This window comes from Scyliorhinus torazame, chromosome 16 (genome assembly GCF_047496885.1).
Source record: "Scyliorhinus torazame isolate Kashiwa2021f chromosome 16, sScyTor2.1, whole genome shotgun sequence".
NCBI lineage: Eukaryota > Metazoa > Chordata > Chondrichthyes > Carcharhiniformes > Scyliorhinidae > Scyliorhinus > Scyliorhinus torazame.
This window is the reverse complement of record NC_092722.1, coordinates 103,383,615-103,396,538: the sequence shown is the minus strand read 5'-3', so window position 1 is coordinate 103,396,538 and position 12,924 is coordinate 103,383,615. Positions and strand designations below refer to the sequence as shown.

The following is a 12,924-nucleotide window of genomic DNA, read 5'->3' as shown; positions in this document are numbered from 1 at the left end:
TTCACATTCTCCCTGTGTTTGCGTGGGTTTCGCCCCCACAACCCAAAGATGTGCAGGGTAGATGGATTGGCCAGGCTAAATTGCCCCTTAATTAGAAAAAAATTAATTGGGTGCTCTAAATTTGTAAAAAAAAAAGGTTTGATTTCACCTCTCTGCCACTATCTGATTGTGTTGTTCTTCTCAGCACTGGTAGCACTCTGTACAATGGGCATTGGTGGCACTCTGTACAATGGGCATTGGTGGCACTCTGTACAATGAGCACTGGTAGCACTCTGTACAATGGGCATTGGTGGCACTCTGTACAATGGGCATTGGTGGCACTCTGTACAATGGGCATTGGTGGCACTCTGTACAATGGGCATTGGTGGCACTCTGTACAATGGGCATTGCCGGCACCCTGTACAATGAGCACTGGTGGCACCCTGTGCAATGAGCATTGCCGGCACCCTGTACAATGAGCACTGGTAGCACTCTGTACAATGAGCATTGGTGGCACTCTGTACAATGGGCACTGGTGGCACTCTGTACAATGGGCACTGGTGGCACCCTGTACAATGAGCATTGGTGGCACTCTGTACAATGGGCACTGGTGGCACCCTGTACAATGAGCATTGGTGGCACCCTGTACAATGGACATTGGTGGCACTCTGTACAATGGGCACTGGTGGCACACTGTACAATGAGCATTGGTGGCACCCTGTACAATGGGCATTGGTGGCACTCTGTACAATGGGCACTGGTGGCACCCTGTGCAATGAGCATTGGTGGCACCCTGTACAATGGGCATTGGTGGCACTCTGTACAATGGGTACTGGTGGCACCCTGTACAATGAGCATTGGTGGCACCCTGTACAATGGGCATTGGTGGCACTCTGTACAATGAGCATTGGTGGCACTCTGTACAATGAGCATTGGTGGCACTCTGTACAATGGGCACTGGTGGCACCCTGTACAATGAGCATTGGTGGCACCCTGTACAATGGGCATTGGTGGCACTCTGTACAATGGGCATTGGTGACACTGTACAATGGGCATTGGTGACACTCTGTACAATGAGCATTGGTGGCACTGTACAATGGGCATTGGTGACACTCTGTACAATGAGCATTGGTGGCACTCTCTACAATGGGCATTGCCGGCACCCTGTACAATGGGCATTGGTGGCACTCTGTACAATGGGCATTGGTGACACTCTGTACAATTGGCATTGGTGGCACCCTGTACAATGAGCATTGGTGGCACTCTGTACAATGAGCATTGCCGGCACCCTGTACAATGAGCATTGGTGGCACTCTGTACAATGAGCATTGGTGGCACTCTGTACAATGGGCATTGGTGGCACTCTGTACAATGGGCACTGGTGGCACCCTGTACAATGAGCATTGGTGGCACCCTGTACAATGGGCATTGGTGGCACTCTGTACAATGGGTACTGGTGGCACCCTGTACAATGAGCATTGGTGGCACCCTGTACAATGGGCATTGGTGGCACTCTGTACAATGAGCATTGGTGGCACTCTGTACAATGAGCATTGGTGGCACTCTGTACAATGGGCACTGGTGGCACCCTGTACAATGAGCATTGGTGGCACCCTGTGCAATGGGCATTGGTGGCACTCTGTACAATGGGCATTGGTGACACTGTACAATGGGCATTGGTGACACTCTGTACAATGAGCATTGGTGGCACTCTGTACAATGAGCATTGGTGGCACTCTGTACAATGGGCATTGGTGGCACTCTGTACAATGGGCATTGCCGGCACCCTGTACAATGGGCATTGGTAGCACTCTGTACAATGGGCATTGGTGACACTCTGTACAATTGGCATTGGTGGCACCCTGTACAATGAGCATTGGTGGCACTCTGTACAATGAGCATTGCCGGCACCCTGTACAATGGGCATTGGTGGAGCTCTGTACTGTGGGCATAGTTGGCACTTTGTACAACAGGCATTGTTGGCGCACTGTACAATGGGCATTGGTGGCACTCTGTACAATGGGCATTGGTGGCGCTCTGTACTGTGGGCATAGTTGGCACTTTGTACAACAGGCATTGTTGGCGCACTGTACAATGGGCATTGGTGGCACTCTGTACAATGGGCATTGGTGGCGCTCTGTACTGTGGGCATAGTTGGCACTTTGTACAACAAGCATTGTTGGCGCACTGTACAATGGGTATTGTTGGCGCACTGTACAATGGGCATTGTTGGCGTACTGTACAATGGGCATTCGTGGTACTCTGTATAGCAGACATTGTTGTAATTCTGTACAATGGGCATTGTTGGCACTCTGTACAACAGGCATTAGTGGTGGACTGTACAATGGTCATCAATGGAGTTCTGTGCAACAGGCATTGGCATTCCAGCTTTTTCAAGAGCAGCAAAGGCATGGCTGTGTGTTCAAAGATTCTGAAGAACAGAACCAAGTGGATTTCTAGGTGCCAACTGTGCTGTGCCTTCAGTTTGCAGTTTACGCTTGACAGATGGCATTCTGTTTTAAGGCTGTGATTAGTATTACGATCTGTTGGGGAAATTTTACTGCCTTAGCAAGCGATAACCTTCATTGTTGCGAAAGTAAGAATGTTATATCTGTCGGTAGAGATTTCCATTTCAAAGCATTTAACATGTACTGGATTTCAGAAGTCATCTGCAATATAAATAGAAGTCACAGAAAGCAGACTATAAAACATTGTTTCAAAGTAGTGGAGAGGGAGTAAGTGACATTTACACCCAGGAGGGCTGTGAAAAATGCTTCCAATTTCTGCAGTTAAAGGATAGTGTTTATAATCTCCAAAATCATTAACTTCCTTACCTCAAGTGTGTGTATCGAACAGTGGGGAAAATGATCTGTTTGACTCTAGCCCCACCCTCCAGTGTTAGCTTTGACATTGAATTACATAACGGTTCAAAGCACAGAAACAGGGCACTCTGCCCCACTACTCTCCTCCTAACTCACCCCAACTGCACATTTTTCCAGATCTTTAGTCCTCATTTATCCAGCTTTCCCTTAAATATATCTGTGCTATTCATCTAGGAACAGAGGAAATAGGAGCAGGCCATTCAGCCCTTCATGCCTGGTCCGTCATTTAGCTAGAATGGGGCTGGTCTTCTCCCTCAACATTTTCCTGCACTATTTCTGTGTCTCTTGAGGTTTTTAATATCCAGAAATCCATTGATCTCAGTCTTGAACATGCTCAGTGACTGAGCCCCACTGCTTGCTTGCTGGAACAAGGAATTCCAAAGACTCACCACCCTCTGAGTGAAGAAATTCCTCTTCATCTCAGTTCTGAATGTCTTCCCTTTATTCTGAGCCTGTGTCCCCTGGTTCTAGAGCACCCCCCTGCCAGGGGAATCATCGTTCCTCACCCGCTGAGCCCTGTAAGAATGTGGGGTGGGATTCTCTGAACCTGGGGCTAAGTGTTGACGCCATCGTAAATGCCGGAGTGTTTTACGCCAGCGTCAACAGGTCCCTAGGAGCAGCGATCCTGTGCTGTACAGGGGGCCAGCATGGCACTGGAGAGCCTCACGCTGCTCCAACTGCCGATAGCGGAGTCAGAACGGGCGCCGCGGGTGCGCACATGCGCGCTATTGCCGGCATGCGTTTGCGCATGCGCGCTATGGCCGGTGCGAGTTTGCGCATGTGCGCTCGTTGCCTTCTCCGCGCCGGCCCCGACGCAACATGGCGGAGAGCTACAGGGGCCCGCCACGGAGGAACATAGGCTCCCACCAGGATAAGCCCGCCCGCCGATCGGTAGGCCCCGATCGCGGGCCAGGTCACCGTGGAGGTCCCCCCTCCCCCCCACCAGGCTGCAGCCCCGCAACGTGAACTCCGAGGTCCCGCCGGATAGGAATAACACGTGAACGGCGTCGGTGGGACTCGGCCCATCGCGCACGGAGAATTGCCGGGGGGGTCCGCGCAGAGCGGCCCCTGACCGGTGGCACGCTGACCTCGCCGACGCCAATGGTGCCGATTCTCCGGTGACCGGAGAATCAGCGGTCCGGCATCGGGGCATCATCGCGTGAATTGACCCTCCCCCCCGAATCCCGCCCCCGGTATGTCACCTCTCAGACTTCAAAATTCAAGAAAACAAAGGCCCAATCTCTTTAATCTTTCTTCACAGGAGAATTCTGCTAGCCCAGGAGACAGTTTGATCGCACTCCCTCTCTGGTAAGTATATCAATTCACGACAGTCTTATATTTATGGCACCCTAGTTACGCTCTGGCTTGCAAGTGGAAACATCTCTATGTCTACCCTTTCAAACACCGTATTCAGTTTAAATACCTCTATTAGGTCAGGATAAGGAGTAGCAGATTTAAAACAGAGATGAGGAGAAACTACGTCTGTCAAAAGGTCGTGAATCTGTAAAGTTCACTACCCAAATGTGCGGTGGATGCCGGGTCATTGAATAAATTTACAGAGGAGATAGACAGATTTTACATTAGTAATGGGTTGAAGGATTATGGAGAATTGGCAGGAAAGTGGAGGTGAGGCCATGATGAGATCAATCATGATCGTACTGAACAGCGGAGCAGGCTTGAGGGGCTGAATAGCCTACTCCTGCTCCTAGTTATATGTTCTTATGTTCTCTCACAATGTTCACTTTATTAGAGAACACAGCACAGCCTATTCAATCTTTCCTGATAATTTGGTTAGTGCTTATCCTCCAAGAATTGATTTGCAACACACATGTAGCTTTTAAAGGTAATTTGAGGTAACCACTCCTGTTAAATATCCGGCACTATTTTCCTTTCTGTGATTTGTTATCAACCTATCGCCTCCACTGCCCAAGGTTGGAATCAACTCTTTCATATTCCTCATCTTCATTTGTCTCAGGAAGCATCAGCAAAAGTAAATGTGGGCCCCTTACAGGCTGAGGCAGGAGAAGTGATAATAGAAAGCAATGAAATTGTGGAGACAATAAACAAAAAACTTGTCTTCACAACAAGAAACACCAAGGACCTTCGGAAAATAGTGCAGTGGAAACAAGGGATTCAGAAAAATTAATATTAGTCAAGAAATAGTGCTGGGGACTTCCAGTTCCTGAGGATGATGGTTTTAAAGGAGGTAGTTGCTGAAATATTTGATGCATTGGTTTTGATTTTTCAGAATTCCCTGGATTCTGATAATAATAATAATTATAATCGCTTATTGTCACAAGTAGGCTTCAATGAAGTTGCTGTGAAAAGCGATACAGTCCCCATGGATTGCAAAGTAACAAACATAACTTCGCCATTCAAGATTGGAGCAAGAGAGAGAAAACAGTGAACTATAATAATAATCTTTTATTGTCACAAGCATGAAGTTACTGTGAAAAGCCCCTAGTTGCCACATTCCACCGCCTGTTCGGGTAAGCTGGTGTGGGAATTGAACCCGCGCTGCGGGCCTCGTTCTGCATTACAAACCAGCTGCCTAGCCCACTGAGCTAAACCAGCCCTAGGCTAATTAACCTGAGATCAATAATAGAGACAGTGCCAGAGTATTGGCAGGGACATGGTAACAGGGCACTTAGAAAATCATAAAATGAAGAAGCAGGGTCGAACCTCCTCCCCCCGCCCCCACCGCACTAACCTCATGGCGTGTCCTGCAGCCATTTAACAGCACATGGACTATGAAGTGGCTTCCACTCCCACCTGGGGAGGATGTTCTACCTCCAAGAGCTGTCAGCCAATCAAATGGCTGGCAGCTGTCTGATACTTAACATCAGCAAACAGTTCCACTGTGGAGATCATCACCACCCCACCCCCATGTTACCCATTGCCTGCCAACAGGCCAAGCAATGAACTCTGATAGACTTTGAAATTGGTGCTGGCCTCTTCCCAGTGCACAAAGAAGTGTGGCAGGGGTGGGAAGAGGTCCTTAGGTGGCCATTAATTGGTCATTTAAGGGACTCGATTGACTCACCAGTGTGCGGAACACCTGACACTTAACTGCCCTGCATAAAATTGCTGCAGCATGGGTGAGTATATGCCAGGAACTGTGCCCATGACATTGCACCCAATTTTATACCGCCAACCAAGCTAATAACCTGAGGCATTGAGTGTCCTCGTTCATGAATGACGGAAAGTTAACGTGCAGGTACAGCTAGCGATTCAAAAATTTGCAAAGAGATGAGAGTATAAGAAAGAAGAAGGCATACTGCAATTCTAAAGGACATTGGTGAGACCTGGAATAAAGTCAACAGATTTGGTCTCCATATCTAAAGAAGAATGTGCTAACTTAAGAGGATGCGCAATAATAGTTCACTCAACCATCCCCCGGGATGAGGAGATTATCCGACGAAGCGGGATTGAAGAAACTAGGCTCAAGTTTACAAGAATGAGCAGTGATCTCATTGAAACAAAGTTAATAAGGTAGACTAGGAGACGGTGGCATAGTGGTACTGCCACTGGATTAGTAATCCAGAGACCCAGGGTAATTCTCCGGGGACCTGGGTTCAAATCCCATCGTGGCAGATGATGAAATTTGAATTCAATAAAATTTCTGGAATTTAAAAAGTCGAATGATAACCATGAAACCATTGTCAATTGTCGTAATAACCCATCTGGTTCACTATTGTCCTGTAGAGAAAGAAATTTGCTGCCTTTACCTGGTCTGGCCTACATGGGACTCCTGAACCACAGCAATGTGGTTGACTCTTAACTTCCACTTAGTTCAGGGATAATTAAGGATGGGCAACAAATGCTGGCTTTACCAGCGGCACCGGCACCCTATAAAATAATAAAAAATGTTTATTTTCCCCGGATGGAGATTTGAGAACACGGGGTCATAGCTTCAGAACAAGGGATTGACCAATTTAGGACTGAGATGAGAAGAAATTTCTTCATTTATAGGTTTGTGTCTCGTTGGAATTTCCTACCCTAGGAGTTGTGGATACGCAGTCATTGAGTATATTCAAGTTGGGGATCGATAGGTTTTTGAGTAAATGGGAATAGTGCAGGAGGGAGAAGTTGAGGTAAATTGTCAGCCACGATTGTTTTGAATGATAGAGCAGGCTTGACGGGACAAAGAGCTGACTCTTGCTGTTATTTATTTTATTTTGTTCTTGGTCACGCTGAAGTATTAATCAATCATGATTCAAGACGATTGCTGCTACGGAATTACTTAACCATCCTAGATGTCCCTGAGTCCGTTACGCCAACTGACACACTGACAGAACAACTGGCTGAATGGCAATCCCCATTTACCCAGAATGCTCAGCATGGGTTCAAGTCACCTGGTGACAGAACGATGCAACACTGTACTGAGGTCACATCACTGATACTCGTCACTGCTTTATGTTCCATTAACACACGAGAACTACAGAGTCACCATTACAGTGGTTACATTTCTATACTAGCGATCCTGAGGAATGGATGAATGTTGCAGAGTTCACTTCCCGCCATGACAGCTGGGGAATTTGAATATAATTAATTAAATAAATATTGAATTTAACAGTAAACGAAATTATCAAAAATGGTCCCAAAAAAAACATCGGACGTCCTTCAGAGAAGCAAATTTGTTATCCTCACTCATTCCAGCCCATATGTGACTCGAGACCCAGAGCAATGTTGAACGACTCTTAATTGCCCTCTCGAATGGCCGAGCCAGCAAATCAATTGTATAAAGATAGGCTTCGCCAGTGACATCTACATCCCATGGATGAAGGAAAACAATAGAGCTTCTACAATCAAGGCTTTGAAATGTGCCTTATTTTTTTAATATAGATTTTGAGTACCCAATTAATTTTTTCCAATTAAGGGGCTGTCATAATATACACCAGTATATCATGGTGCAGGTACACACACACTGATGGACACACAGCAAGACCAATCAACACACACAACACCGCAGCCAATCACCAGTTAGAGCACACTCACTATAAAGACAGGGGCCAAAAGAGTTCCCGCTCATTCGAGCTGCAGCCTCCTAGTAGGATAGAGCTCACAGCCCGCAGCACAGATCTTCACCATGTGCTGAGTGCATAGACTGGTTAGGACAAGGCATAGGTCTTTAGTTCAATCTAATATCGTGATAACCCTCAGTGAAAGTATGTTCAATAGTTTCTAACTTAAGAAAATAGTGTTGCAATATTTTAAGTGTTGGTGGCCTGTATGTGTTCCACGGATCCAGAGCGCCCAACACGTCATGATACCAGGAGTTGAGGGATATTAGAACTTCTTAGACCTACTGCAAGTGATCGGCCTTCCACCAGCATACTATCATCCTGCAAAATGGACAGCATCTGCCCGCCGCTGCTGCTCCGCATCACCGGTAACCTAGGGGTCAACTGGAAGATATTCAAACAACGCTTCCAACTTTACCTTGAGGCCACAGACTGGGAGGATTCCTCAGACACCAGGAAGATCGCTCTCTTCCTATCCACGGCCGGGGACCATGCCATCCACATTTTCAATTCTCTCACCTTTGCGGAAGATGAAGATAAAACAAAGTTCAAGATGGTCCTCCTCAAGTTTGACACTCACTGCAACAGAGAGGTGAATGAAAGTTTCGAGTGCTATGTATTCCAACAGTGTTTGCAGGGTAAGGATGAACCTTTCCAGTCCTTTCTCACCCACCTCCGCATCCTTGCGCAGTCCTGTAATTACGGGCCCACCTCCGACTCCATGATATGCGACCAGATCGTTTTCGGTGTTCAGTCGGACCCCCTACACCAGCAGCTTCACAAGGTAAAGCAGCTCACCCTCATGACCGCCATCGAGACCTGCGTGCTACACGAAAACGCCACGAGTCGGTATTCCCACATTCAAGCGGCTGAAACGGCATGGCAAGGTCCCCACGAGGCGGAACGGGTCCAAGCAATTGAGTAACTTCAGGGCCTCAGCCTGGATGAGGGTAGTAATTTTGCGCGCTTTTCGCGTACTCCCGCGCTTGTGCACACCAAACGAGGGGATGGCGACATCGACGAATGTAATGCGCAGGCACGCACCACGTACGACCGCACCGCACATGCGCGGTGGCGCGGCGAACGTACTGACGCTACGATGTGTGGCAACTGTGGCTCCGCCCATTTAAAATGGCAATGCCCTGCCAAATCCCGACAATGCCTGAGATGTGGCAAACCAGGCCACTGTGCTACCTTATGCAGAGCAGCTCAGATTGCCAACTCATATCGCTTCAGCCAGCCTCGCAGGAATGTTCGGGCCATTCAACCCATGGTCACCGAGTCCGATGCGGACCTACCACCCAACATTGACACCGAAGACCCGAAGGCGCCTTTTCGAGTCGGTATCGTGACAAAAAACAGGGGGCGAGATTCTCCAACGCCCCCCGTCGGGTCGGAGAATCGCCGGGGGCTGGCGTGAATCCCGCCCCCACCGGTTGCCGAATTCTCCGGCACCGGATATTCGGCGGGGGCGGGAATCGCCACATGCCGGTTGGCGGGCCTCCCCCGCGCGATTCTCCGGCCCAGATGGGCCGAAGTCCCGCTGCTAAAATGCCTGTCCCGCCGGCGTAGATTAAACCACCTACCTTACCGGCGGGACCAGGTGGCGCGGGAGGGCTCCGGGGTCCAGGGGGGGCGCGGGGCGATCTGGCCCCGGGGGGTGCCCCCACGGTGGCCTGGCCCGCGATCGGGGCCCACCGATCCGCGGGCGGGCCTGTGCCGTGGGGGCACTCTTTTCCTTCTGCCTTCGCCACGGTCTCCACCATGACGGAGGCGGAAGAGACTCCCTCCACTGCGCATGCCGTCAGCGGCCGCTAACGCTCCCGCGCATGCGCCGCCCGGAGATGTCATTCTCGCGCCAGCTGGCGGGGCACCAAAGGCCTTTTCCGCCAGCTGGCGGGGCGGAAATTCGTCCGGCGATGGCCTAGCCCCTTAAGGTTGGGGCTTGGCCCCCAAAGATGCGGAGCATTCCGCACCTTTGGGGCGGCGCGATGCCCGACTGACTTGCGCCGTTTTGAGCGCCAGTCGTCGGACATCGCGCCGATAGCGGAGAATTTCGCCCTCTATCTGCTTCAGAAGTGTTCCATATGGAACAAATGATGGAAGGCATTGAAGGTGTTCGCGTCTATGTCAACAACATAATCATTTGGTCCACCACCCCGCAGGAGCATGTTAGTCGCCTCCAGCGCATATTCAAACGTATACGTGAGCAGGGCCTCCGCCTCACCGGGGCCAAATGACCTTTTGGCCAGACGGAACTCAAGTTCCTCGGGGACCACATCTCCCAGTTGGGTGTGCGGCCGGATGCGGACAAGGTGGCTGCTATCACAGCTATGAAAACGCCAGAGGACAAGAAGGCGGTCCTCCAATTTCTGGGCATGGTCAATTTTTTAGGGAAGTTCATCCCTAACCTCGCCTCTCATACCACGGCTCTCAGGAACCTGGTCAGGAAGATGACAGACTTCCAATGGCTCCCTGCCCACGAGCGCGAATGGAGGGAACTCAAAACCAAACTCACCACAGCCCCGGTCTTAGCTTTCTTTGATCCAGCAAAGGAGACCAAAATTTCGACCGATGCCCGTCAATCCGGCATTGGGGCAGTGCTCCTTCAACGTGATGAGGCCTCATCATGGGCCATGCGTCACGCGCCATGACCCCCACAGAGCAGCGCTACACTCTGATAGAAAAGGCATGCCTGGGCCTTCTGACCGGTGTGGTTAAGTTTCACGATTATGTATACGGACTTCCTCAATTCACCGTCGCGACCGATCATGGTCGCTGGTCAATATAATACAGAAAGACTTGAACGACATGACGCCGCGCCTCCAGCATATTCTTCTCAAGTTCCGGCGTTATGACTTCCAGCTGGTATACACCCCAGGCAAAGACCTCATCATTGCTGACGCTCTCTCCAGGGCAGTCAACACTCCAAGTGACCCAACGGGATTTGTCTGCCAGGCTGACGCCCATGTGGCATTCGCGGCCTCCAATCTACCTGCCACGGATGAACGCCTCATCCAAATTCGCCGCGAGACGACGGCTGACCCCTTGCTACAGCATGTCATGCGCCACCTAACAGATGGGTGGCTCAAGGGCCAATGCCCTCAGTTCTATAATGTCAGAGATGATAAGGCGGTAGTAGACGGGGTTCTTCTAAAACTGGACTGCATTGTCATCCCGCATAGCATGCGCCAGCTTGTCCTACACGAGGGCCTCCTTGGCGTGGAAAAGTGCTGCTGACGGGCCCAAGAGGCAGTGTACTGGCCCAGCATTAATGAGGACATAGCCAACACAGTGCTCAACTGCCCCACTTGTCAGTGCTTCCAGCCGGCCCAACCACGTGAGACCCTGCAGCCCCATGAGTTGGTCACGTCACCATGGACCAAGGTGGGCATCGACCTGTTCCACGCGCTGGGTAGAGACTATGTCCTGATCATGGACTACTTTTCAAATTACCCGGAGGTGATATGGTTGCACGATATCTCCTTGTCTGCAGTCATTCGTGCCTGTAAGGAAACCTTTGCTCGACACGGCATCCCGCTCACGGTTATGTCGGACAATGGCCCCTGTTTCGCCAGCCAGGAATGGTCCAACTTTGGCAGGCGGTACAATTTTGCACATGTGACATCCAGTCCCCTGTACCCCCAATCCAACGGCAAAGCGGAGAAGGGAGTACATATAGTCAAACGGCTCCTCTGCAAGGCTGCCGATGCTGTGTCCGATGTCTACCTCGCCTTGCTGGCCTATCGCTCCGCCCCATGTTCACTGGCCTGTCACCAGCCCAGTTGCTCATTGGTCGTACCCTGAGGACGACGGTGCCGTCCATTCATGTCCTAGACCTCGACCACGTTCCGGTCCATCGCCGGATGCAGCTGTCTCGTGCACAGCACAAGGCGGCTCATGACTCCCGTGCAGCTGATTTCCCTGCTCTGGCTCCAGATGACAACGTCCGCATCCATCTTCCAGATGGTGGCTGGTCTGCAACCGCTGTTGTCCTTCGGCAGGTGACCCCCGCTCGTTCCTGGTTCGTCTACCGGGTGGCTCCATTCGGCGCCGCAATCAACGCGCCCTTCATCTCGTTCCACGCTTCCTACGTGATCCTCCACTGTCACTTCGCCCTCCTGCTGACCCTTCCACGGACTATGCAGAGATCCCTGTCACTCTGCATCCCCCTGACTCTGACGCAGTCCAGCCCGCTCCTGAACTGGCGGCTCCCGACCCACCCTTGAGACGGTCAACCAGAATTCGTCGCCCACCTCAGAGACTTAATTTATGAACTTTGTGGACTTATAGACTTTCTGACTTGTTTCGTTGCTTTGTTTGAGCGTTTACCTGGTTTGCATTTCGTGTTCATCTCGTTATTCTTGTTGCATACTGCTTCTCTGCACCAGGCACCTTCCCATGTAAATAGCTTAGTTCTCATGTACGTAGTCCTGTAAATATGTCTTTCGCACCCCACACGTAGTTAGGAACATTCTCACCATACACTATTTATTGCTGCACATATACAATCTTTTATAAAAGGGGGGGATGTCGTAACATACACCAGTATATCATGGTGCAGATACACACACACTGATGGACACACAGTGGGACCAATCAACACACACAACACCGCTGCCAATCACCAGTTAGAGCACACGCACTATAAAGACAGTGGGTATCAGAGTTCCCGCTCATTCGAGCTGCAGCCTCCTAGTAGGATAGAGCTCACAGCCTGCAGCACAGATCTTCACCATGTGCTGAGTGCATAGACTGGTTAGGACAAGGCATAGGTCTTTAGTTCAATCTTATATCGTGTTAACCCACAGTGAAAGTATGTTAAACAGTTTCTGACTTAATAAAATAGTGCTGCACTATTTTAAGTGTTGGTGGCCTGTATGTGTTATCATAGATTATCATAGAATTTACAGTGTAAAAGGAGTCCACTCGGTCCATCGAGTCTGCACCGGCTCTTGGAAAGAGCACCCTACCCAAGGTCAACACCTCCACCCTATCCCCATAACCCAGTAACCCCACCCAACACTAAGGGCAATTTT

At 50.1% G+C, this 12,924-nt stretch overlaps 1 protein-coding gene across 3 annotated transcripts in view; it reads left to right on the top strand.

Moving 5' to 3' along the window:
- The window catches only part of LOC140392978 (leucine-rich repeat transmembrane neuronal protein 4-like), a 735,994-nt gene that overhangs the window by 264,157 nt on the left and 458,913 nt on the right, over positions 1 to 12,924 (top strand). For 2 of the 3 annotated variants that reach the window (XM_072478805.1, XM_072478804.1), the window contains exon 3: positions 4,123 to 4,169. The exons of the other annotated variant lie outside the window; for it this stretch is intronic. In XM_072478805.1, the coding sequence (XP_072334906.1) occupies positions 4,123 to 4,169 (47 nt within the window). The remainder of the gene's footprint in view (positions 1 to 4,122; positions 4,170 to 12,924) is intronic. 3 annotated transcript variants of the gene reach the window in all.